This window comes from Ochotona princeps, chromosome 18 (genome assembly GCF_030435755.1).
Source record: "Ochotona princeps isolate mOchPri1 chromosome 18, mOchPri1.hap1, whole genome shotgun sequence".
Classification (NCBI taxonomy): Eukaryota; Metazoa; Chordata; class Mammalia; order Lagomorpha; family Ochotonidae; genus Ochotona; species Ochotona princeps.
The window spans coordinates 39627914-39655469 of NC_080849.1; the positions used below are offsets into that span (position 1 = coordinate 39627914).

Here is a 27556-nt window from a genome sequence, read left to right on the forward strand (position 1 = left end):
ATGAGTGCAGGAGCCCAAGAAGTTGAGCCACTCTCCATTGCTTTCTCAGGCCATATGAATAGAGCTGGTTAAGCCACTGGAACAGGATCCAGTGCCCATATGGGATGTTAGCACCACAGGCAGAGAATTAGGGTGTTAAGCCAACACTTAAGGCAGTTTTGTTCCTAATTATCCTTAGGACTTCTGACACTCAAGCTAAGCATCTTTGACCTCGAAGGCATCTTTTTTTTTTTTTTTTCTGTCTGTCTGGTCTGCCATGGGGTGAAATGATTTCATAGACCTCCTAGTAACCCTGATGCCCAGCATGTGGTAGGCATAGAACTTTCCTTTTTCTCTTAAAGCTGTGAATTCTTGAATCTGTCATTTGTTTTATTCCAACAATAGCTAGACTGAAAGTTTTTTGTTTAAATGAACTTTCATTACTATACAAGGAGCCTAAATCATACCCTATTCATATTAGCTCAGTCCCTAGCTTTCAACTTGTTTCTCCAAAAAATAGCTCTCTTCTGGCCTCTACTGGTTTGATAGCAGACAACTGTTTCATTAATTCTGCCCAAGGCATACTGAAGAATTCAAGTGTAAGGACTCCTGAGTTTTCTTAGGAACCATTCTAGGGCATTAATTTAACAAGATTAAGATGTATCTTAAAAATATGGCAAGAGTAGATGGTAAATCTGAGATATAGTCCAAATGCATAATTCTGAAGCACTATTTTTCAAAGTAAAATTGATGGTTGTTAGGATCCAAAGAAAATACAATAAAATCCTAGGTATTTTTCTTATCAATTAGATTTTTAAAAATTACTTATACCTTTTTTTTCTAGTTATTTGAAAGGCAGAGAGACAGAGTTCAACTGCTGGTTCACTCCACCCTAGCTGGGGCTGAGCCAGGTGGCAGCCAGGATCCCAGAACCCAATCTCAGCCTCCCACACGATGGTAGAGACCCAAGCATCTGAACCATCCGCTGCTGCTTCCCACGGAGTACATGAGACACAGGAATCTTCATGGGTATCTTAACTGCTACAGCAAACCTCATGGAAAAATTGGGCTCGGTGCTGTGGCCTAGTGGATAAAGTCCTCACCTTGAATGCACCAGGATCCCATATGGGTGCCAGGTCTAATCCCGGCAGCTCCACTACCAATCCAGCTCCCTGCTTACGGTCTGGGAGAGCAGTCGAGGACAGCCCAAAGCTTTGGGACCCTGCACCTGCGTGGGAGACCTGGAAGAGGTTCCTGGCTCCTGGCTTCAGATTGGCGCAGCACCAACCATTGCGGTCATTTGGGGAATGAATCATTGGATGGAAGATCTTTCTCCCTGTCTCCTCTCCTCTCTGTATAGCTGACTTTGCAATAATAAATAAATAAATCTTTAAAAAAAAAGAAGAAAAATGGGAAGAGTCTAACATGGTTCCTGATATGGATTAGGTGTCAAATAAATGGTTGTTATTGTTTTTGGATAATTAACTAACTGCTAGCAAAGAACTAAATACAATTTGAGAGAAAATACTGAACAAAAGTGATAATGGGGCTTTAAAAAAATTCAGAACCACAATCAGAGCCAAATATCATACGGAAGTGTCTGACAAGTAGATACTCAATATATATAATCTATTTTCCTATCCTGAGAACACAAACTGATGACATTCAATTGCATAAGAATGATCAACAAGGGAACTACACTAAGCAAGGTTTTAGGAACTCTGAGAAGTAAAAGTCATATGCATGAGGTTATTTAGATTTTTTGAGGCATTCTATTCTGTATTTTCTGTGTCCCTGCTTGCTTGTTACTGTAAAGTTATGCATCGGTTAAAGGGATACACAGAAAGTCAGTGATAATCAAGATGCCTCTAGAAAAGGGGACACACATATGCCCATCCTCTTAAAGACTCAGACACCAGGTCCCAAAGGAAAACAAATTTGTTAAGCAGAAAACTCTATTTTAAGGGCAACTGGAAGCTCATAACATTAGATAATCAGGGAAATAACCCAACTGAACTTGAACACATAGGCAGAGAAGAATTCAACAAATTCATCTTGAAAATTGCACCATGGGGCCCGGCGGCGTGGCCTAGCGGCTAAAGTCCTCGCCTTGGATGCCCCGGGATCCCATATGGGCGCCGGTTCTAGTCCCGGCAGGTCCACTTTCCATCCAGCTCCCTGCTTGTGGCCTGTGAAAGCAGTTGAGGACAGCCCAATGCGTTGGGACACTGCACCTGCGTGGGAGACCCGGAAGAGGTTCCAGGTTCCTGGCTTCAGATTGGCGCGCATCGGCCCGTTGCGGCTCACTTGAGGAGTAAATCATCAGAGGGAAGATCTTCCTCTCTGTCTCTCCTCTTCTGTGTATATCTGACTTTGTAATAAAAATAAATCTTTAAAAAAAAGAAAATTGCACCAGAAAAAAACAAGTATAAATGTGAAATATGTGAAGAGCTGGAATATTACAACCAGAGTTTGGTGCTAATTTACAATATATGTGCGAAGAGGAACAGGCAGATGTCTGTGGCCCCTGAAAAGGAATTTACTACAGAGCAATGAGTATCTCATTTCAGCTCAACAGAAGAAGCTGGGGGACTATTAAATGGACTACTAAAACTTAAGACTTTTTCTCTAAGGGAGGATGGAGTAAAAAGAAGAAATGAAAGACAACAAATAACAGACTACAGTTACCTTATTTTCAAAACTGTAATTAGGTATTACTAAATAAAGTAAATAAACAACTCTTAAGTTAGAGTGCAAAATGAAAACACCTTGTTTTAAAGGTGCAAAAGCGAGAAAATATAACACAAACATTTCAAACATTTTAAATAGTTGTGTGGTGAGTAAAAGGCATTTAAAAACATTTTCAATAAAAAAAAACTGATTTATAAGTCAACTTACAGGAGATCAAAAAATCAATGTTTAATACCAACTATAAATAACTACAAAGCAAAAACTGTGCTCTATTTTATTTTCATTTCAACAACATCTATGTCTTCTGCTCTTTGCCCTTTGGAGAAAACATTACGTTGTAAGGCTGCCGTCTCTTGGGACGAGGACAGGGATCAAGCTCTTCCTTGATGTAACCTTAAAAAGAAATCACAAAATTTAGAAGACTATATTTGCAACATGCATTTCTTGGCAGATTTCGAGCAAACACCTTACTTGTTGCCTTCTAAGTTGATGGGATTCTTTTGGATGTCAGCTGTGTGGTGCTAACCAATGAGCTGACCAGTTAGCATCAGTTTCCTCATTAACAACAGCAAACATTTACCACACACTTTATTTTCTTTTGAAGTAGTTTCCCTTAGATATGTCACAGATGAGGAGGGGGAGCAGGGAGGTTTTGAGGGCAGTGAAGGAGTCCTTTCTAGCAGCAGAGTCGGAGCTCTCAGGAATGCATGTTCCTATTCCACCTCTCAGAGGCAGAAAGTGGGGAAAGGGCTAAACAGGAACTCTATTATGATCAATTCCAGGTACTTATCAAAGGCTTTACAGAAGCCATATACTGGACGATGTGTTTCTCTACTCTTCAGGTGTATGCCATCATGTAATTTCCAGAAGATGACTAAGCTCTGTCATGTCCCAAGGTCACATTGCAGCAATAACCAGATGTCCTATCCAGACTGCCTGATTCTATAGGTTGACAAGGCAGAGAAACATCATGCCAAAGGGAACTTCATCTAGCTTGTTAATGGGGAAAGTGGAAATGTGGTAAATATCCGTTGGAAAGAAAAGGTGGGCACTGATCGCCTGGTTCAAGTCCTGGCTGCTCCATGCTTCTGATCCAGCTTCCTGCTAATGTGCCTGGGAACCAGTGGATGATGACGACCCAAGTACAAGTACTCGGGTTCCAAGCACTTGGATGGATTTCCTGGCTTCTGCCTGACCTCAGCGTGGTTTGCTGAGGGAGGGAAACAGTGCATAAAAACCTTTCCTTCATTCTGTCATGCTGCCTTTCAAATAAATTAAAAAAAAAATCTTTGTTGGTAAAGGTTTTCAGATATTTATTTGCAACTTACAATTATAGGTCTAAGACCCGAAGTCTAATAATTAAAATCTTTCATAAATCTAGATATCAAATTATAAATACTCTGATAGTACTATATTTTTCTAGTCACAACTCAGAAGCCATGTCATATTTTTGTAAAATTCAGTATTTTAAATTACAAAATAAGACTTAGCCTATAACTGGGTAATTTTTAGAATATGGGGAAACAGAAAAAAAATTAAGAAGTTCTGTTAAATTGATTTATGCATGTATTTGTCCCTTTTATTTTAGGAAGATTCTGAACTAAAATCTTAATAGCATCCCACCATCTACCCACTCCCTATGGGGAGTAAAATCTTAATTTCAAGCTATTGGATGGCCAGATACATTTCCCTAGTATGCTGTTTGCACAACAAAAGGCCTTGTGAGTTGGACACTGTTTATCTGATAACTCTATTAAGGTTATGAACTCCTGAATACTCAATTTCATTGGAGCCAATGGTTATAATAAAGTTCAGGCCTTAATGATTATGCATGATTGACTTGTCCAAATACTGACTGTCCAGATGGCTCCTAGTAGCCTGGCATAGACATGGGAGTAGGCTGTCCCAAAGAATGTCACTATGTGAGGTTTCCTAAACTAACTATATCTGGGAGATAATGACTATAAAACCAAGAAAGTCAGTCTCCACATTTTACAATATTGCTTGGCAGGAAAGTGATAACACCATAAGACAGGAAGAATCAAAACTGCTACTCATGATCTTTCACGGACAACTATGTACACATTCTCCGAGTAAATTAAGTGTTGTATGTGACAGTTAGTTGCATGTCAACAGACAAACTGACATTCTCTTTACTCAGATACCATTTATAGGCATCTAGTATTCTGGGTGAGTTTTTTTTAATTTCTTTTTTTTTTAAAGTTTATTTTAATTTTATTGGAAAGGCAGAGTTACAGAGAACGAGGGACAAAAGATCTTCCATCTACTAGTTCATTCCCCAAATGGCCTCAACAGCTGGAGCTGAACAGATTTGACGCCAGGGGCCAGAAGCTTCTTCCAGGAATCCCATGTGAGTGGTTAGGTCCCAAAGTTTTGGGCCATCTTCTGTTGCTTTCCCAAGCCAAAAGCAGGGAGCTGATGGGAAGGGGAGCAGCCAGGACATGAACTGGCGCCCATATGGGATGCTGGCGTTTGGATGTGAAGAATTAGCCAACGGAGCTGTCATGCTGGGCCCAGTGAGGTTTTAAATACAAAATGAATGCACTGGATTTTAAAAGATACTCCCTTTTTGTAAATGTATTTTGCTAAAAGTCACTCTGACATTAGAATGAAAAAGAAACTGCTGGGCCCAGCGTGATAACATAGCGGTTAAAGTAACTCAGCAGACGGAGACTTCTCTCTTTCTATTGCTCTTTCAAGTAAATGAAAATAAACACTTAAAAAAAGTCCTAGCTGAATTGAAGGTAAGCCTTTTATTTTTAGGAATTTTGTCTCATTAGATTAGCACCCAAACAGAAAACAGAACCAGATTAGCATTCAGGCTGGAGCAAATGCAATATTTAAAAAACCTCATTCTAAATAGTTATAATCTAATCTCACCTCGTTCCACACAAGTTTGAGTGGAAGGAAAACCAACTTCCCAGAAATTCTCTGGTGTGCTGGGTGGAATGTAACGAAATCGGTGTCTTGAGCAGGAAGCCAACTTCTTTTCTCTTTCTTCTGGGGGTAAATCTGAATAATACTAAACAATAAAAGTTGGTAAAATCTTTTCACTTAGGTACAATAAATGAAGTGCTAAACTTACTGATTATAAATTAGAAGGCTGAAAAGCCATTTATTAAAATACTCAATTCCTAATGAAACTTAATACTGATATATTAGAAAGTATCAGTGCTGACCACTGGTCTTGAAAATGTTTACTTTACAGGTGAGAAAAGGAGTTGTAGCACAACAGAAATTAATGTGCTGCTGTCTTCACCAATAAAGCCTTGCAACAACAACAAGGAAAAAAGCCGACTAATTATCACAATGTGCTAATGACACAACTAATTCACATATTGATATAAACTTCTCATCTTTTGCCAGATTAGGAACACAATTGAATTTTTATAGTTGCTATCGGGATATAATATATGTTTAATTTTTTTCCTTTGTATGATTTTCAAAAAATTAAAAATTTATTTGATAGGCAGGGACAAAGGTTTTCTATCTGCTGGATTATTTCCCAAGTGTCCACAACAGCTGGGACTGGACAAAGTTAGGAGCTTGGAACTCGATCCAGGTTTCCCATGTGGATGGCAGGGATCCAACTGTAGGGGCTGCCACTGTTGCCTTCCAGGCTGGGCATAAAGCAGGAAGCTGGAGTGGGGGAGCAGAGTAGTACCCAGGACTGGCACTCAGGCACTCCGGTATCAGATGTGGGCATCCCAAGTGCTGTCTTAATTGCTATGCCAACACCTATCCCTCAAAATAATTTCTGTATCTCTACTAGTCTTTACAATAAAGATTTACGGGGCAGGCATTGTACATAGCACTTCCAGCTGCTGGCAGGAATGCCCATGTCCCACGTTGGAGTGCTGGCTGAGTTCTATCTAGTGTTCCAGTTCAGTTTCCTGAGAGGCAGCAACAATGGCTCAGGGACCTGGGTGAGCCTCTGCACCCATGTGGGAGACACGGAATTTCAAGTTTCTGGTTTTGGCCTGATCCAGCCCTGGCTATTGAGAGCATTTGGAGAGAGAACCAGCAGATGAAGATCTCTCTCTCTCTCTGTCACTCTGCCCTTTCAAATAAATAAACTTAGAAAAAAAATTATACAGTTGACCAACAAGTTAGAAAAAGATTTGAATGTTGCAGGTTTTGTTTTTTTTTTCAGTTTTTCTTCTTTTTTTATTAGGACCAAAGGGATAATCTTTCATTACAACATTATAAAAAAAAACTTGAACTAAGTACAAATAAGAATGAAACCTGTCTGTAAACTGGGTCTTCAGGCTCTAGAACTGAAGAAAACAAAGCAATGGTTTAAAAGTTAACAGAACATGACCAATGAGATCACATAATCTGGTCAATTTCTTGATTCTACATTTAAGAAACTGAAAAAGTGATAACTTAAAATACCACTTACTGAAAGAGAGACTTTGGAGTAAAATGTAAATGTGAAGTATAGATTTTAACAAATCTTTTAGTCTACAAAGCTGAAAGCCTTCAGAGATTCTTTGCTATCATTCTCATTGCCCTAAGTGTAAGTCTTCAGTCTAGGCTTTGGATGAGGTAATCTTTCAGTCATGGCTTACTAGAAAAAAAACATTACTACTGTGAAAGATACTGAAGCAACAACAGAAGGCAAGCACAGCTGTAACAGTATACAAATGGGACACTGGAGGAATATGTTCAGAGGGAAATGGGGTGTCAAGTTTGTTGTCCTGGCTAAGGAGCTTGAATTCTACTTTTTAGTGAGCCGGGAAGACACGCAGGGTTTTGTGTAAGACATGAAAGTGACATTATTTAACTTTTATTCCGAAAAAGTCATTAAGAGAAAAAAGACCATGGCTATGTTGAAAGTTCATGGTATAGAGATCAAGTGAAAAAAGAGAAGGGAAGCAGAAGGTTCATGGGAACACTGTGTTTAATGCTGTGCTTTCCTACAAGCCTAAACATACTCCACCAATGTTTACTAAAAAACAGAGACAGACAAGGAGAGCACCCAGAATATCTACACAGCCCAGGGGAGATAAAACGGCGTTAGTGGTGGAGATAATGAGTAGATGAAAATGGAGGCTGTTCTGAAGGTAGATTCAATGGGATTTGCTGTTTAATTGAGGAGATGTGAAAAACCTTCCAGTAAAACAAGGGGACGAATGGCAACTGAGTGGTGACATCTGCACGTGGGACACTTGCAATCATCATCATACATCTGCATGAGAGTTACAATCCTACATGTTGCACAGGGGACAATATCTGGGAACTGTAAGTATAAAAACAGTATTAAGTGCACGGGACTGGTGCTTTCAATTGTGGCTATCATGAAGTGATACAGAAAAGACTCACTCTAAGAAAACTAAACCAGATATACAAAACAATGTTTTTCTTGAAATGATTACTGACAAAATGCTAACAAGAGCCAATTTGTGTGTCTAGCACAAGAGTTTAAAAAATACGTTCCAGATCACATAATATGTTATAACTAAAAACTGGGGATTTACATATACAGATGTTTTCAGTTAAGAAATCATGAATCATTCAATTGATGTCACAAAAAGATCATGATGCAGGTAACTTGTTTTTATTACTACCCTGCTTTCAAACAGTGATTCCAATTCATACTGCTAGCACGTAAGACTATTTCTTAAATCAAGAATTCCTTCAGTGCAATTTGCTTATTCTTTCTCATATTTTGATGTTTGATTATCCAACTTTCTAGCCCAAAGTTGTTAAAAAAGGAAATTTAAAAGGGGAAGTAAGTTGCAGCAGACATGCATCTGTAAGTTATGGTATAGCAGTGGCAGAAATAAAAATAGCATGTTTCAAGAGAACACAGAATCTGCTTGGGAATATTAATAAGAGGGGAGTTAGCAGTGTCTACAATCTATATCCAAGACAGTCAATGTATGAAAGGAAAGATTTGAATGTTTTAAACATGATGTGAAGCTTACTTATCACATTTTCTTTAGGAAGAAAACAATGAAGGAAAAAACACTTAGAGCTCCTGCTGGCACCGTTTATTAGAAAGCAAAAACAAACAAAAAAACCTGTGGATGTATTTGATGTCCTGAGTGCTGCTAGAAGGATACAGTAAATTTCCTACTGAAATACTAAAGTTTTCCCCAAAACTGTATATATACAGAAATCTTGGTTACACAAAGGGGGAAAAATTAAGGCAAATACAGAAAGGAAACATGGTATGGATGTTTTACTCTGGATGTAAAAAGTAGGGCTCAAGGGCCACATCCACCTGACCTAATAGAAATGGGGGCTTTGATTTTCATCTATTTGGATCTCTCAAGGCCACAGCTAGTATACAGTTTATTCCAGTTGTTATTCTTGGTTCAACCAAAGTTTCTAGATGCAAATATGATTTGTACTTGTGATTTTTAAATCATGTATTTAGATTTACAAAAACACGCTTTAAAAAAATTGAATGGTGGTTACATTAATACTTACAATTTCACACTCTTTACAAGTGTGCCCAAGCAATTTTCTTCTCTCATCTTTTTTCCGAACCACCTCAATATGAGGAAAATTTGGTAAGCCGGTTTCTCTGGGGGAAAAAAAAAGATTTAAATGAATTTATTTATGACTTTTCAGTTCTACTTCTAAGAATCTGTTCCAAAGATGTAGAGGCAAAAATACAATAAGAGAATGTGCAAAGCTATTCATTGGCACACTATGTGTGCCAGCATAACTGTAAATAATCCAGGTGCCCAGACCAAGGAAATAAGCTATGGTATAATCACGGCATGAGGTACTATGTAGCTCAAAAAGAAACAAGGGATCATACATAATTTGTGTATTTTAAGGATAAATAGTTAAGTGAAAAAAGGAAAGAAAGGTGCATTTGACACTATCATTTATCTAAGGGGGAGGATAGGAATATATAATTATACACACACACATACACTCTTGCTTTTTTTTCAGATAGAAGAAAAATTTCTAACATTTGGTTACTGATAGGAATATGGGACTAACAGGGCAAAGAGGACAAGGACAGAAGGTAAATTTATCTGAATAAACCTTGTTTTGTTATCTCTGGTATAGTACTCATATTTTACATGATTTTAAAAAGCATTTAAAAAAATTCCTAATACATCAAAAACAACATGACCCTGGGTACTATGTTAGTGGCACAACTGTAAGCAAAGCAATAATGTCAAATTATTTCAAACAAAGTAATTTATTCATTTCTCAAAGGTTAATATTTATTTTAGGTACAAAAAAAGGTCTCATTCTCATTAGTCTGTCTAAATTACTCCCAGACTATGCTATGTTTATTCTGTAAAATAAAGTATATTAAGGAATTATGTTGGTAGTGCTGAGAAGTGTGATATTTTCAGTAAGTAGGAAAATAGATACAGATGTTAGACATAAAAATCTTGTAATTTGATTGTAATCCTGAATTTGATTGGCAGTTGCATCAAAAAACACCTTAAAAAAACCACAAACACACACAACAGCAAAATAGCCTATTCTAAACTACCCACTTAGAAGGCCTAGAAACAGTGACCAACCCTAGCTGGCTAGGAGCAACTACTGGCCAGACTGTCACCTAGATACCACTTCTCACAAACAGGAACCTGGCCCGTGAAGAAACGGCAGAGTCCAAGCCTACACCAGGAAGCGAACATAGGAGTTGTGACACCATCAGACCCTAGGCAATATACATCAAAACAGGTTCTCTGGGGAAACAAGTGTAACAATTTGAGTAGAGCTGTTCCCCTCCATCTATAGTTTCACTTCCAGAGGTTTCCATTATTTGCAATAGCCTGAAAATATTAAGTGAATTATTTCAGAAATAAACAATTCATGAATTTTAAACTGTGCTACTCTGAGTAGTGTGGTAAAATCTCATTTGATCCTGCCTAGGACATGAACTGTCCCTTCATCCAAGCCTGTCCACACAGTGGATACATATGGTAGCCCCTCCTGGCCCACTACTCAGCAGTTGTCTCAGTTACCGAATGGATTATTGCAGAATCACACACTGCTTGTGCTCAAATAGCCCTTATTTTACTTAGAAATGGCCACCAAAGTACTATAGTAATGATTGTGGCAATTCAGGTTTTCTAGAAAGAGGCTATAAAAAGTACTTCTTTGAAGTTGAAAAGCTGAGAGTTTATTATGGGTAAGCATGCTTAGAAAAAACATGTATGGTTTGGTATGGCTTGCAGTTTTTCAGGCATTTTTGGCGGGTTTTGCAACATATCCCATGCATAAGGCGGTCCTGCTGTATCTACAGAAATAATACTGCAAAAGTTTAAAGCATATCAAATTATTTAAATGAGTTTATATTGACATAAGTAAAAAAAGGATCTAGTCACATTTGAGATGCTAGAGAATAGTTTCTTTGAAAAACTGAGATAAATTGACACTTAACAACAAAACAGCTTTTAATTATTGAAGCCTCACAAAAATAATTTAGACTACCAGACTTCTAAAATTCCCAAAAGAAACACAGTATAAAGAACAACTTTACCTACTGAGCAAAGCAAACATCATAACTTGAAGAAAAATGGCATACATTTTTAATTAATTATTATTATTTTAAGATTTATTTTTATTGAAAAGACAGATCCAAAGAGAGAAGCAGAGACAGAAAGATTTTCCATTCACTGATTACTCTCCAGATGACTCCAATGACTGGAGCTGAGCAGACCTGGAGCCAGGAGTAGGAGCTTCCTCCGGTGATCCATGAGGGTAAGAGTCCCAGGGTCCTGGGCAATCCTCCACTGCTTTCCCAGGCCACAAGCAGGGAGCTGGATGGGAAGTGGGGCAGCGGGGACATGAACCAGTACCCACATGGGATTCTGGCACTTGCGATGGAAGGATTACCTAATTGAGCCATTGTGCTGAGCCCTTAATGAATAATTTGAATTCATTTTAGATATGAGCAGTATATGCATGACGATAAAAGGCTTATTAAAAATTTGTATAGGGCTCAGCATGTTGGTCTAGTAGACAAATCCTTGCCTTTCAAGTGCCAGATTCCATTTAAGCTCTTGTTTGGGCTGCTCCACTTCCCATCCAGCTCCTTGCTTGTGGCTGGGAAAGCAGGAAATGATGACCCAAGACTCTGGGCTCGCATCACTCCTGTGAGACACCTGGATGGACTTCTAAGCTCCTGGCTTCAGCCAGCCCAGTCATGGCTATTGTCGCCATCTGGGGAGCAAATCCCTGGATGAAAGATGGAGATCTCTGTCTCTCCCTCTCTCTCTGTAACCCTTCCTTTTCAAATAAATAAAGAAAGAAAACTTAAGGAAAAAAATTCCAAAGCTTATATAATTCCAAAACAACTTAAAGCTCAACACTTGAAGGCTTATATACATGAAAGCATATACCATAAATTCTCAAAATTCAAAATAAAATAGAACAAAGCTAAACCATTTGTTATAATAAAGCAGAGAATATAACTTGCTGTTAAAAATATGGTATTGGTGCTAAAAATGTCCTTATTTATGAAATTCATCATTTTTATGCTTGAGTTTCTTTTTTGTTAGCATCATAAGTTAAGCATCACTGTTTCAGTCAAAGCATGAGGACAGTCTTGTTGTACTTCAACTCACATTGTTGCTATTCATTAAGACCAACTTACCTATCATCTTTACAATACGGCTCCACAAATGCTTTCTGTTTAATTTTGTCTTGTTTATCATCATGAGCTGTGAATAAGCAAACATATCAAAACTGGTATAGAATTGACTTAATGAGAAGCAACTAGTCTCTTTGGAAAAAAAAATGACATATAGCCAAATTTCTCTTGTACTGAGTCTCACAAGATGCATCTCTGAACCACTTGGTTTTTCTGAACTATATTTTGCTTTCTTTTTCATGTCTCATCAAGACGTTGCTGGTTGTCCCACTTACCTTAGAGTTACTAAACAGCTAAAAAAAAATCACATCTCATAAAGTACTTTTTACTTTAAAAAGACCTATACTTAACACAGTGTTGGTACATTTCTTTTGAAGAGCTGGTTATTGGAGTCTATATCTCATTTCTGACCTCCAGTTTGTCACCAGTTTTATGATGTTATTTAATAGCATTCCTTATTAAACAGTAGTTGCTCAATACTACCATAAACTTTATAAATTGTAGTATCAAGTCAGACTAATTTGTTAGTTCTTGCTGTGGGTTGAACAAGCTATGGCTCTTGAACTCATGCAGATGGTTAAATTCTATCCTTAAGTTGATGATGCCTGGAGGTTGGAAACACTTCTCCAATCAGCAGGAGGTTCAGAGGTCGGTAGTTGGACACCATGAAAGGGATGGCCTACATGCCTGAGCCAGGTCCAGCTACTCTCCCTGTTTCCTGGTCTGCCACAGGACTGTTCCTCCACATTTGGCCAACCACTGCCAGCCCCCAGTCACCAGATGATTAAACCAGTAGGGCCCAGACAGTGCTCAACTGTAGCCTCTAAAACTGTGAGCAGAAATAAGCCTCTCCTTTCCTCCCTCTCTCCTTCCTTCCTCAGTTGACTTCTCTGAAGCATTCTCTTGCAGTAATGAAAAGCTAACTAACAAAGTTCTGATAAGTACTTCACAGCTATGGAAGAGCTAACATCAGGAGACGCTAAAAATCTTCTACAATAAATATGTGTCCTTTATTCTTAATCTACCTTTCCAAGTCTCCCAAGACTTAACTTAGCCAGTGTAACTGAGAAGAACTACAGAGCAAACAGCCTTACCGTTTGGTTTCCTTTTAGTCACAGGCAATTCCTCTTCCTCTTCAGTTATCTGCGGGGAACTAGCTGCCAAACAAGACTCGTACTCTTCATGTGCTGTCCGATCAAACATATCTTCCAAGCTATCATTCATGTTTCTTTCTCCATCTAAGGCAAAGAGGTGTTTGTTGTGAAGTGTTCACAGACATGTGTAAAAGATGTTTTGTGGTTGTAAGCCAGGTTGTTAAGAATGTTAATTTAGTGAATATAAGTGGACAAGCTGTAATTAATGTAATAAAGTGTTTACTAGCATCTTAAATCATGATTTTTACAGTGCAGCTTACTTCTTATTACTCATGCATTAAGGCAACAATAAACCCCCAAATCTGGGTAGTCACTGTATATTTGTAAAGACTTTATGCTAATACTTTAAATGTCCTTTACTTGTGTGAAGAGAATGCTTTGTTTTAGACATGTCTCTTACAAGTAAGTTTTTCTTCTATCCTTAGTATATAATTCCACCCTAAATCTAAAGTAGTCATATATCATCAAAGAAACTGCAAGAAGCAGAAAATACATTATAATGATGAAATACATCTTTTAAATAAAAAGTATGACATGACCGACACTACATTTCAACAGAAATTTATTTGCCTGCTTATTTGTAAATATTTTAAATTTATTTTCACTTTATTTAAAAGGCAGAGATACAGAGACAGATCTTAATTTTGCTGATTTATTTCCCCAATGTTTGTAGCAGCTAGAGTTAGGCCAGGCTGGAGTCAGGAGCCCAGCTAGAACTCGATCCAGGTCTCTCCCATGCGTAGCAAGGACTCAAGTACTTGAGCCACCACCTACTGCTTACCCAGGATGTGCGTCAGCAGGCAGCTGGATAGAATGGTAAGTGGCTGGGACTCAAACCAGACACACTGAAATGGGGTCAAGTGTCCTGAATGATGACTTAACCACTGTGCCAAATACCTGCCATTCCTTCTAGTTCTCCATTTATTTCTTTAATGAAGTAGCAAAAAAGTATTTTCTTGTATTATCATTAATACTTGGCAATTTAATACTGACATAACTTCAACATCTTTTTGATATGTCAAAGTGCTAAATTCATCTTAAGAAATGTAACTCTTGTTTCCTACCAGATAAAATTTTTAAAAACAACAAAGTGTAAGAAATACCAGAAATATATACAGCTGGCTAACAAATATATAGAATGAAATCCTGCTAAGATAATTCTAAACAAAATAACAGGTGCCCCTCCCAGTCCAGTGATCCTCCTGTCTTATCCCACTTAGTCTTTCTCCCGGGCTCATTATTACCAATCACACCACATACCTGCTGGTTTTTCCCTATCATTGGAATGTTAAGTTGTACAAGGCAGGCACTTTCGTTGTGTTTAGCCATCATCTTCAGTTCCTTGAATATTTTCTGGTACAGAAGTTTTGTTTGATATTTACTGAATGATTAAACACTTCTTTAGGAGCAGGTGTCTAGTACAGCATTAAGATGCCCCTTGGGATACTGTCTCTTGTTTCACTCATTTTTATTTGAAAGGCAAATTAACAGAGCAGGTGTATGGGTGAGGGAAACATATTTCTTCCCATTGCAATGGTGTAGTAATAACGTTTCCCCCCCATTTTCATCAAAAATAAAGAAAAAACATCTTACTTGGACTTTTTTCTCCCTGCTGCTCTTGCTTCTTCATTTTTAAAAGTATACTTTCACTAACCAATGTACAGTCCATGTCTACTGTTTCACCTCCTAATCTCGGCTCACTGCCATCCTGGAAAAACATTTTAAAATATCTACAATTTAAACATTATCCATTCATGGCTTTACATTTATTTTACAAAAAGACTGATAAAATAAATAACATAAATCTTACGTTTTTTTAAGAATGAAGTCCTATTCCTATTCACATTTATACTTTAGGAACTGATATATAGAATAGGTTTATTCTATAGTACTGTAGCTTCAGTATACCAGCACTGTCTCTCCAGCTTAGGTGAAGGACGGCTGTCAGGCCGACACCACACTCCCTTGAGCTTTTGCTGTCTTTCTTCTGCTCTCTGCCTCATGGTAATATCAATGTACACCATGAACAACAATTTCAAAAATCTAATTATTTCTTTCTTGGTAAATATTACTCTATCATCTGTCAAAATAATTTGTTGCTGATATGCCACTAAGTCAGACTATAGAACTTACCCATACAGCAAAACACATTTTTAGTACAAGTTTTAATTGGCAATATGAATTTTCTTCTTCAAATTGTATTAGTTCACAACTAACCAAACGCAAATGATAAATTATTTGAATAAAATTTATTTTAGATATATGAGTAAAACTGTATTATTTATAAAACTATGTGAATGATTTTTAGAAGTCTTTAAAGAAAATATTACCCTTTCAAAAATACAATAAAGTGGGAAAAGCAAACATCTTGATTTCTTGTTTTCTGAATAAGTAAATGTAGCTTTTGAGAGATACCTGATGATCCCAAAGTTACAGGGTGAATCAAGAGAGGCAATGAACCAACCGCTTAGTAGAGTAAGAGCCAAATGGGCTTTGGTTTTACTTTTCACTTACCTTTGTATCGATAACAGTAATATCCATCTTATACTGAGAAAGGTCTGCTCCTGGATCTACACTCCACTGGATGTTTTCAAAGGATACATCTTAGATAAAGAGGGAAAAGTATGTAAAAATTCTCATCATTTAAAAACATTACAGGCCACAGAAAATACACATGGAACATCTATCACATGTCTGGTGAAGGACTTTATCTAGGATACATAATTATCACAATACATTAATGAAAACATAAGTGTCCCAATAAAAGATGGGCAAAGAATCTGAGCAGTTTTTCAAAAGACATATGAAGAGCTAGCACGAACATAGGATGCTCAGCATCAATCGCCCTCAGAGAAGTGCAAGACCACAATGTGATACATAACCGTTAGTAACCATGTGGAGAAACTGGTGGAATGTGAAAACATAGCTGCTTTGGAAAACATTTGAGGCAGTCCCTCGCAAGGGTTAACAGACTTGTCTAATAGTCTAGCAACTTCTCTCCTGGGTAGAACTTAAGAACTTCAGAAATATGAAAACTCATCTAAACAAAAACTTGTACATAAATGTTCACAGCAAAACTATTCATAATGGCAAAAACATAGAAATAACCTAAATGAAAGAGTAAATAAAATACAACAAAGTGTTCTTCTGCAATTACAGGAAAAGAAATATTAATACGTTATACTACAGACAAAATGGATAACATTATGCCAAGTGGAAGATCACTTAGGAGCACAAACTGGATGACTGCATTTACATGAAAGCTCTGGGATAGGCAAATATATAAAGACAGAATCTAAATTAGTGGTACAGAGCTTTGAGAAGGAAAAGCAATTAGAAAAATAAAACGTTCTTTTAGATTTAGATTATATTGATGGTTGTACAACTGGGTGAAAATACCAAATCCCATGAACTGGATTTTCCTGAGTGACTTATGATATGTGATTTTTACGTCAACAAAAACATTTTGTAAATAAACTTAAAATTATAATGCTGTTTGGAGGGGCTTTTGAATGTATTTCTACATAAAACATGATAACTATGTAAATGTATTTATAGTGAAACACTACAGCCAAAGAGTTTATGTAAGATTAAGCAGTTATTTTGTAATTCCTAGAGGAACCATGAAATTAATAAAAACAAAGGGCAGGTGTTTGGTGTAGCAGTTAAGCCACTGCTTAGGAAATATACATCTCACACCTGAATGCCTGGTTCAAGTCCCTGCTCCTCTGGTTTGGTTCCAGCTTTGCTGCTAACGTGTAGCATGGCAGGTGACAGAGGATAGCTCAACTTCTTGGGTCCCTGGCACCCATGTGGGAGACTCAGACTGAGTTCCAAGATTCCGGTGTTGGTCTGCTCCAGCCTTAGCTTTTGTGGGAATTTGGGGAATGAATTAGTAGAAGGATAACTTCCTGTTTTTTCTTTCCCTTGCATTTTCAAATCAACATGAAAATTAAAGTTTAAAAAATAATAATAACAAAAAGCTAAGAAAAAAAACCTTGTGAATGAGTTGAAAAATAAAAATGTTTTCATGCAGAGCCCAAAACTATTATTGGAAGAACAATGAAAATTATGTGCTTTGGGAAAAAAAAAATCCAGGACGAACAAATAAACCTATCAGGGAAGGACATGTGAACTACAGAAATGTCTGGTGGCTAAAAAAACCAAAGGACTCTCAAACACACCAGAAGTATGAAACAATTCATATAGAGATGAAAGCAAACAATGTTTTCAATCAAGAACTAAAGAGCCTCTTAATACATTAACGCATGTGCTGACAGACACATCTGTGAAGGCCAACAAGGATCGGTCACTCACAGGGTGAGCAAATGAGGAAAATTCTATTATTTTTAAAAATTTTGTGTAGTTAATTTTTAGCCTTCTTTAAAAAATTAAATGAACTACCAAAAAACCAAAAAACAAATGAACTTATAAAATCACCTATAAAAGTAAGTAACAAAGGATTGCAATCCTTTTTTCCAAAAACGTAAGAGCAAAAAAAAAAATCACAGGTAAATACAACGAATGAGAATTATTCTGTGAATTCAGACTCATGCAGGAAGAAGCCAGGATTTTTTTCTAAAACTCAATCTATTCCAATTAATGTAAGGCATCTCATAGCGCAGGTCAGGAAAAGTGTGAACTCCTGCTCCAGTGCACACACCTTGGTGGTTCTGCAGAGGCTTTGCTTTAGCAATTCTGCACGGATTTAACTGAAGAACTGATGCGAGTTCACATCCTCCTTGGACAGACCTATTTTTTATTCTTATTGGCTGAGAACCCGCACCCTGAAAAAAGAAACGATTATTAGCATCTAGATGAAATCATAATCCACTATATTAATGAAGATCCTCGAACACTTACACAAACCTTCATGCCATCGAAAACATTTTCTGTTTCTAAACTTTCATGTGGACATGGAGGAATTTTGAAGACAGGATTTTCTCCTTTGACCTGTAATGGTGTTTTACGATCTGGAGAAGAGTTACCAGTGGACTGGAGTGTGCACTCCTGGGAACAGGGCTCTTCTGGGGAGTCTTTGGGTCCCATGGAACTCCCACCCAAAGGCTTGCGGCTGGAGGAGGAGCCCTTTGGGATGGGCTTCAAGGCCTCATACACAGTCACTTGTCGCAGTCTGTTTTTAGAAGTCTCATTTCCTTGGCTTCGCTCTTGACGATGAACAGCTGAACACCGATCTGACAGATCCAGTGGTTTATCCATCACATAGTCCCTGCTCAAGGAAAGCTGACTATCCATTGGAAAAGGAAAAGCATTTTCTTTATCAAAGCAGGCTGGGGGGCAGCTGACTTCATGTTCATTTTCCTCCTCAATTTTCTTCCTTTTGGGTGCTCTGCCTCCCAGTGATTTCAAGGGCACCAAAGGCTTATCAGCAATAGAATCTTTAAAGTGATCCGTGTTATCCTGTTCACTGGTGGATTCACTTACATTTTTGCTTAAAAGTATCTGCTTGTTAGCAGAGGGCTGGCTAACGACCTTGGTCACTTCAGACCCGAGGCTATGATGCGTGAAAAGGACACTGTCTTCAGATTTTGATCTAGTTTTCTCTGGTCTCGGAACACAAGCATTGTTAAAAGGGGCCATTTTCAGATGGGTTTTTTTCCCAGTCTCTAAAAGAGAAGGGGATAGACTTGTATTTAAACTTAAATTAGTTTTCACATTAGAGGTAGCGCCAAAAACAGGAGATGACACCCGAGTAGACAATTCTTCTTGAGAAGCAGTCTTTGAAGTAGAATCTGAAAACCTAAACAAATAAACAGTTGTAAGACTTTCCTTTCCCACTAAAGAAATAGGGCAAATAGTAAAAGAAAACATATAGTCATCCAGAGGAACTGTATAATAGAGGCTATCATATTGAGATGTGAAGATAAAATGCAGTATGCATCTCTACTTCCAAATCAAAGATGGACTCCAATGAAACTGTTAAACATATCTTGACAATAGAATGCTGGACTTTCTGCCACTGTCTATACCTACAATACACTTAAATAGCCAAATGATGGACTTAGGATTTCTTTTGAAGGACTATAACATAGTAATAATACAGGGAAAATCAGTGTGTGTGTGTTTGTGTGTGTGTATATGTGCGCGCGCAGGAGAATTGGGAAAGGAGATTTTTCTGGAGCCTATGGAACTGTATCATAAAATAAATAAAGAAAAAGAAAAGAATAGAAAAAGTACAATGAGAAAACCTTTGTTAACACAGATTTAACAATAGTGTCTATCAGTTAGAAGCAGATGATTAATTAAAATTCAAGACAGGAAATAGCTGTTGGTTTCTCTTTATCTGACAAGAGAAAAGCAGATAAAATGATACAGGAAATGTCTCAATATCATAATACTCCTATTTATAAAATTCTTTCCTCTAATTAAAGTAACTTCATTATACATGAAAACCTTATTGTAATAAATCCTACCGAGGGCTCAGGCTCAAAGTCTTACAAAACATAACAGAATGTAAGTGAAGACCCAGCCTGTCCCTAGTAGAGACGGTAACTGTAGAAAGTTTAAGTTTGAAGACGTGAGCTATGTGCTGGCACCTAACAGTAGCAGACTTTCAAAAAGACATTTAACCTCTATGGAGCTATGTTTCTCTTATCTCTTAAAAAATGGGAATAGTAAACCTCCTTTAGTGAGTCACTATGACATATTAAACATATGTATCTAAAAACCCAAAGCTATTAAAAGCAGCAAAATGTTCACTTAATTAATGGGTGTACTGAAATTAGGAGAACTGAGATAGAACACAATCTTAGAAGAATACCCAGGCATACAGATGCATCTGTACAACAGATTTTGGAAACACAAACCCAAAAGGGACACTTGAATCTTCAAAGAGGCAGAATATCAAGGCTGGGAATTTAAGTATTGCCTGACAGATATACAGAAACTATCCACAAATAACATCCACTTCTCTTCTGCCTGCAGTTAGACTCTCCACTGGCCATAAATTGGAGATATTTTTAAGATAAAAATTAGTGTAACCAGAATAACAAACTATATGGCAAGGGAGAGAAACGGTTTAATTATATGGAACGCACTGTAGTGGGACCTCACAGATTTTCACCAGTGTCTGAAATTACCTTAAATGATCTTCACTATTTGCTGCAGAGTCCTCAAAAGTCTGTTTCTTGTGATCTCCTTCCAAACAGAGGTAAAGCTCATCAGCAACAGGGCTCATGTGACCTTGAGATTCCTTCAATAACATGAAGCATATTAATATAGTGCATTATAAGACAGGATAAGGTAACAAACCAACAAATGCTACCATGTGAATGAACCTGAAAATACGCAAAAGGAAAAAAAGACTCAATTCATGCAGTGTGTATTTCATTTATATGAAATACTTAAAATGGAGCAGAAAGGTAGTCCCAGAGTTTGCAAAGCAGCAGGGACTGGGAACTGAGGGTTACCATGTATTAAGTTTTCCTTTGGAGCGATAAAAGTTCTTTAGAATTAGAAGTCAAAGTTATACAACAGTGGGAATGTCCTAAGTGTACAGGTTAAATGATAAATTTTATGCCTCATGAATTCAAGAACAATAAAAAATCAGGTACATTTTATGCATAAAGAGAAAAGCAGTATTATTCTAATACTATACATAAATATATTCTCCTATTGATAGCATATTACTAAGATGAGGAGGGGTTGGCGTAGTGGCATAAAAGGCTAATCCTCCACTTGCAGCACTGGTATCTTATATGGACACCAGTTTGCGTTCCAGCTGTTCCACTTCTGAGCCAGCTCCCTGCTAATGACCTTGGAAAAGTAGTGGATGACGACCCAAGTCCTCGGACCCCTGCAAAAACACGGAAGACAGGAAGAAGCTCCTGGCTCCCAGCTTCGGACTGATCCAGCTCTGACTGCTGCAGCCATTTGGGGAGTGAACCACTGGATGGAAGACCTCTTTCTATTCTAACTAACTCTGGACTTTCAAGTAAAATAAGTCTTAAAGAAAAAAAAAAGATGAGAGGAGTGAAAATATACTGATGAGCAAACAATGAATCTAAAAAGATCATATAGAGAGGAGTGTGTCTCAAACTTTAAATGCACAGAAGTCAACTAGTGATCCTTTTAAAGTTTAAGACTCAGAACCGATGCAGGAGCTCCAGCCTTCTGATGCCGACTCTGGCAGACAGCAATGATGACCCAAACAGCTGAGCTGCTGTCACCCAAATGGGACACTTGAGTTACATCCCCACTCCTGGTAAGCCTGCTCCACCCTAAGTCTTTGCAAAGCCTAGCAAGTGGAGCTCTGAAGTGCTAAATAAATAAATAAATAAATAAAGCTAAGGTGTCAGCTTAACTTATTTGGTGTCGAAACCACTGACTTGTCAAGCGTACAGGTAAGAGGAAATGAGAATTCATTAAAAATAAATTTAAAATTCAAAGATTGAAATTAGCCAGTATCATTTAAGGACTCAGAACAAATAAATCTAAATGTAATGAAAACCAATTCTGTTAGTAGAAGTTCAATGGAAAGACAGTTCTTGTATGCCACATATTTTTACTAAAAGAATGTCATTTTAAAATTGTGTCATAATGGTGGTCTCCTTAAGAATGAAAAATTCAAGTTTTTGGCTTTCTGGGGATCAATTAAAAAAAAAAAGAAAGAAAAACAGACTTGCCTGATGTAGGAAGGCACTAAAATAACATGAAATGAAAATCATGAGGTCAATCTTTGACAAAGTCCTAGGGATCTGGACTAACTAGTTGCCAGTTCTTAGCAATCCCCCTAATTCAGCCTATTTCTCAAATCAAACTCCAGTTAAAGATGTCAAAAGGACCTGATAAATTTTTAAAGCAAGCCAAAGATAGTAAGTCTTAGATGGGATGAGGGGTGGGAGCGAGCAGGACAGATTGTAAAGTATCAACTTTGCTCTCCTCTATTTTGACTCATCCCTTACCCCTAAAATTCTAAAGACTAGATTTCTGAGATTACCTGGGATGGAAAACATAAATGGGCCACTCTAACATCACCAGGGTGTTCTAGGCCTTTATCCAATAACCTCTGAATAAAATAATTTTTCTCTTATTCAATTCCCCCAAAACCTGATTTTTTAAAAAAGGAATTAATTCATATTAATACAATTACTTACAGAGTCTTCTTGAACATCAAGTCCGAGTGTTTCAGCAACAACTGTAGCTAAGTTAAACGATGAGTTATCAGTTGGATAACTGCTCGTTCCATGTATTTCTAAGTGAGAAAAAAATCCAATTATACAGCTGTAGAAATCAAATGTATAAAAATTACGGTAAAGGGAGGCCAGTGTTGAGCATAGCAAGTTAAGCTACCAGCTGTGATGCTGGCATCTCATACGGGCACCAGTTCATGTCCTGGCTGGTCCACGTCTGATCCAGCTTCCAGCTGATGGTGTAAGCACAGCAGTGGAACATGGTCTAAGTGCAGGCCCCTATCACCCTGGTGGAGACCCAGAAGCTTCTGGCTCCTGATTTCAGAGTGGCCCAGCCTAACAAATGCAGCCATCTAGAGAGTGAACCATTGGGTAGAAGATCTTTCTTCTCTCTGCAACTCTTTCACAAAAACATATAAATAATTCTTAACAACTTAAAAAAAAAAAAAAAAAAGAAGGAGAAGGTACAGGGAGCTGCTTTATAAGATCGCAATTTTTAAATTCTGCATAAAATGTCTGAAAATATAGATGGTAAGCAGTAGTATGTATCCACATTTGCCAAACTTTCTAATTTTCCTAAATAAGTGAGTGTAATATGCATATTACAATTACTGGAAAAAATACCCTAACATGGATTTACAATGGATTTACTGAGATGTAAGATAGACCATGAATTTCAAATCATATTTATAGTGTTTTCATGAAAACATGCTCTATGGAAGAGATTTCCAGACCTGGACAGTTTTAAGTATTTCTACAGGAATCATCTATGCTCAAGTTCTGAGTAGAAAGTTGTACCTGTAGAGTTCCTATGACTCAGCAAGTACTTAGGAAGAACCCATCATGCTCTAGGCATTGTGCCTACCTAGCATCAGATGAAAAGAAATCCTTTTATTTAAAAAATATATATATATTTAAAAGTCAGATATACAGAGAGGAGGAAAGACAGAGAAGAAGATCCGTCTACTGATTCACTCCCCAAGTGGCTGCAATGGCCAGTACTGAGCTGATCTGAAACCAGTAGCCAGGACCTTCTTCCGGGTCTCCCAAGCGGGTGCAGGGTTCCAAGGCTTTGGGCTGTCCTCAACTGCTTTCCCAGGCCACAAGCAGGGAGCTGGATGGGAAGTAGGGCTACTGGGATTAAAACTGGCACACATATGGGATCCCAGCAAGGACCTGGCAAAGACTTTAGCCACTAGGCTACCACACTGGGCCTGAAAAGAAATCTTAAATTCTTATCCTCAAGGTACTTACAGGCTACAGTTGGAAGGTAAATAGATTTGCCATAGAATGTGATGGACATTTTAACAGAAGTAATTAAAAGGGATAATTTAAACATAGAAAGAGGGCTGTTAAACATACCTTGGGGAGTCAAGGCAAGCTACACACTGAGGTGTAAGCTTTGAGAGAATGAGGAATCTGGGGCCCGGTGCATTAGCCTAGCGGCTAAAGTGCTTGCCTTGAATGTGTCAGGATCCCACATGGGCTCTGATTATTCCTGGCCACTCTGCTTCCCATCCACCTCGCTGCTTGTGTCCTGGGAAAGCAGTCGAGGATGGCCCAAAGCCTTGAGACCCTGTACCCACATGGGAGACCCAGAAGAGGCTCCTGGCTCTTGGCTTCAGACCAGCACGTTCTGGCTGTTGTGGCTGCTTGGAGTGTGAATCAATGGATAGAAGATCTTCCCCTCTGTCTCTCCTCCTGTCTGTATATCTGACTTTTCAACCAAAATAAAATAAATCTAAAAAAAGAAGGAGAAGAGGAGGAAGAATCTGGCTGGTTAACTAGTCTGGGAACAGAAGGTAGGATTCTAGGTATATTCAAGTGTCTAGATTCAGGAAAGAAAATTGCTTGTTCAGGGAATTACATAAGATTTACTTGTTGGAAATCAAACTGCAAGATGGGAGAAAAAGGCCAGGATCCCAAATAGGCTGTTAGGGTCCAGACTAGGCTAAGGAATTTGGAATGTCTGCTATATACAAGGAAGAGCTGAGAATTCTAAACGTTGGGCAGATTTAGTATTTGACGACACAGGACAAGAGGTAACTACTAACAGGAAAGAGAACCAATTAGATTACTACATTCTTGACCACAAATGTTGATGGCCTAAAGCAGTAGACTGGGAGTGCAGAACATGTAAAGCAGATATGCAGGAGGTAGAATCAATAAGTGAACTTAGATGTTTACAACTAAGAGATGAAAAAACAAGTGTCCAATGACTCAGTGCTTTTTCCTTTCTGTTAACTCAAAGAGGTATGTATAAACTCAGCACTGAGCATGCAAGACTGAGTAGATTTGCAAGGAATGCTTCAATTTTAGACATGCTGAAGTTGAAAGAGATCCAGGTATAGTTGTTCAATGGCAGGCAAATACACTGGTTTGGAATCTAGAGAATAGTGCTGGACAGAGATACACATTTGGAATTTATCAGCATATGGATTGTAGCAGAATACTGCTTCTAAGTAAGATTTCCCTGGAAAGAGACAGAACAGGTCCAGGATCAGGTGTAAGTATACTGAGAACAGCAACACTGATGACTTCTGTCAGAAGCTATTACGGTGTGCAAATGTGTTCTCAAATTTTCTGTTCTCCTTTCTCACCACCCTAGATACACTTTTCTGTTTTTCTTTCTCCTATGGCACAAAGCAGACAAGGGAAATTAGAAAACCCATACTTGGGCTAGCCTGATAGCTTAAGTGGCTAATTCCTCACCTGCAAGAGCCAGCATCCTATATGGTTCCTGATTTGTGTCCCAGCTGCTCCACTTTTGACCTAGCTCCCTGCTTATGACCTGGGAAAGCAGTGCAGGACGTCGCAAAGCCTTGGGACTCCTGCACCCACATGGGAGACCCAGAAGAGGTTCCTGGCTTCTGGCTTTGGATTGCCTTAGCTGTGGCCTTTGTGGCCATTTGGGGAGTGAAGCAGCACATGGAAGTTCTTCGTCTTTTGTTTTCTCTGTACATTTGCCTTTCCAATAAAAATAAGCAAATATTTACAAACAAAACAGGTCAAAAACAAAACAAACGAAAACCAAACCCCAAAACCCATACTCTCATGGGATAGAGTGACCATAACTTAAGAAAGAGATGTTTGAATACAAATCATTTTTCAACTTTGAGAAGATATGGCTATGGATGGAAACAATTAAGAGGAGTCATTTTTAAAAGATGAAGGATAACACATACACACATATATATTGAAAAGATCCAGAGAAGTGGGGGAATAGAGAAAAAGACCACAACTGGTAGAGTCCTAGCAGCAACACAACAGAGTGGGCTCCAGAGTGTGGGGCAGCAGAGCACTCTCACTCAGATGTTACATCCCAATACCCTGTCAGTCTACAATATGCACACATACTTGTGCACAAATACACACGTATCACAAAATGACTTTCAGCTTTCAGAACACAAGTCATGCACTAACACAAATGACTGGAGGATGCTGTTGGTATGTTTTAAGATGGAAGTGGTTAGGCCACTGCTTGACATATCCACATGCCCTGAGAATCTTGTTCGAGTACTGGCTACACTGCTTTCAATCCACCTTAATGCATTCCCTGGGAAGCAATAAATAATGGCTCAGGAGGCTGGATCCCTGTGACCCATGTGGGATGTGTGGACTGAGGTCTAGGCTCCTGGCTTCAGCCTTCAGTCCGTCCTACCTAGCCATGGCTGTCAGAGTATTTGGAGAGTGAACCATCTAGGGAAGATCTCTACATCTTTGTGTCTCTGCCTTTTAAATAAAAATAAAGTCAATAATTTTTTTTAAATCCCCATTGAAATAAATAAATAAGAGTGATTAATTTCATCAACGCTTCCAACTGGGCTGGGGGTTTTATCTCTTGACATCTTTTCAAGGATGTTCCCTCTCTCCCTCTAATCACTAATTTCCCCCTTTACTTGATGATTCCTTCAGCATAAAAATATGCAGAATATGCTATGATATTCCATTGTAAAGAAATCCCTCCCTTGAAGGCAGGTGCTGAGAACGAAGAGAGCGCCCCAAGGCTCAGTACTTGAACTTTTCCTCCCCATGTACATGCCTTGCTTAGCAATCTCACCTAGTCTCACCTAGATATCAGCTTCATCTACAATGATGACTTCTTTGTTTTTCCATTTTGAACTTCTCCTTAAACTTGAACTTATATCCATCTACCAACTCAGACTCTGTACCTGAATATCTAATCAGCATTTCAAACAGAATATTCCCAAAAGTAAACTTCTGCTGACTAGTCACTTCCACAATGGAGTCAACCAGACTAATAAGCAAATAGTAATATATATATAAGATTACATGGCAAACGTCTTAACACTAACTAGTGCAGACTGGCCATTTTTGCCCACCAATAACTGCACATTTCAAACTCACAAAGTAATCTAAGTATATTGCTTACTAGCCACTGGAGGCTGACTTTGATCACAAGAATCAGCAACGAGGATTTCATTCCCATTAGGATTATGTTGTGGGTGAGCTGAAGGCTTGGAAGTTTTCCTTAAGTCTACGGAGAAAAAAAGGGGAAAGATTACATAATAAACAAGCAAGGATCATAAAAAATATAATTACAATTTCATTTTGGGAAGCTAGCATAAACCTATTTTTAAACACATTATAAGCACCCACATTTCATTAGCACAATTTTCACATTCTAAGACTTTAGTGCCTTAGTTTTAGTTTTAGTTTAGTTTACTTGCTACTACATAAGAGGTAATTTAAAATGAGTTTCACATCATGGATCTTCTCAATCTTGGCTTTAAAGTCTTCATTTTCTGCAAGGAAACCTTGAATACTCTTCATCAGCTATTTCATTGTTTAAGAATTCAACTCAAGAAAAAAATGACCAATAGAAAATAAACCTTTGCTTTTGAGTTGAAAATAACAATGAAAGACGCTGTAAAAGGCAGGTGTTCGGTGTGCGAGTAAGGACACTGCTGGGGATGCCTGCGTTCCGTATCAGTGTTGGGCCTCCGTCCCAGCTCCTC

At 38.1% G+C, this 27556-nt stretch overlaps 1 protein-coding gene across 1 annotated transcript in view; it reads right to left on the reverse strand.

Annotated features, from left to right (window-relative positions):
• Positions 1–2389: 2389 nt before the first annotated feature.
• Positions 2390–27556, reverse strand: part of RBBP8 (RB binding protein 8, endonuclease) — a 63607-nt gene continuing 38440 nt past the window's right edge. The window contains exons 8-19 of the mRNA XM_004579604.3: positions 26971–27075; positions 22542–22639; positions 20526–20638; positions 18295–19186; positions 18089–18212; positions 15940–16028; positions 15019–15133; positions 13366–13509; positions 12275–12341; positions 9130–9226; positions 5572–5713; positions 2390–3063 (exon numbers count right to left, since the gene is read on the reverse strand). Of these exons, the coding sequence (XP_004579661.2) occupies positions 2966–3063; positions 5572–5713; positions 9130–9226; positions 12275–12341; positions 13366–13509; positions 15019–15133; positions 15940–16028; positions 18089–18212; positions 18295–19186; positions 20526–20638; positions 22542–22639; positions 26971–27075 (2084 nt within the window). The 3' untranslated portion in view covers positions 2390–2965. The remainder of the gene's footprint in view (positions 3064–5571; positions 5714–9129; positions 9227–12274; positions 12342–13365; positions 13510–15018; positions 15134–15939; positions 16029–18088; positions 18213–18294; positions 19187–20525; positions 20639–22541; positions 22640–26970; positions 27076–27556) is intronic.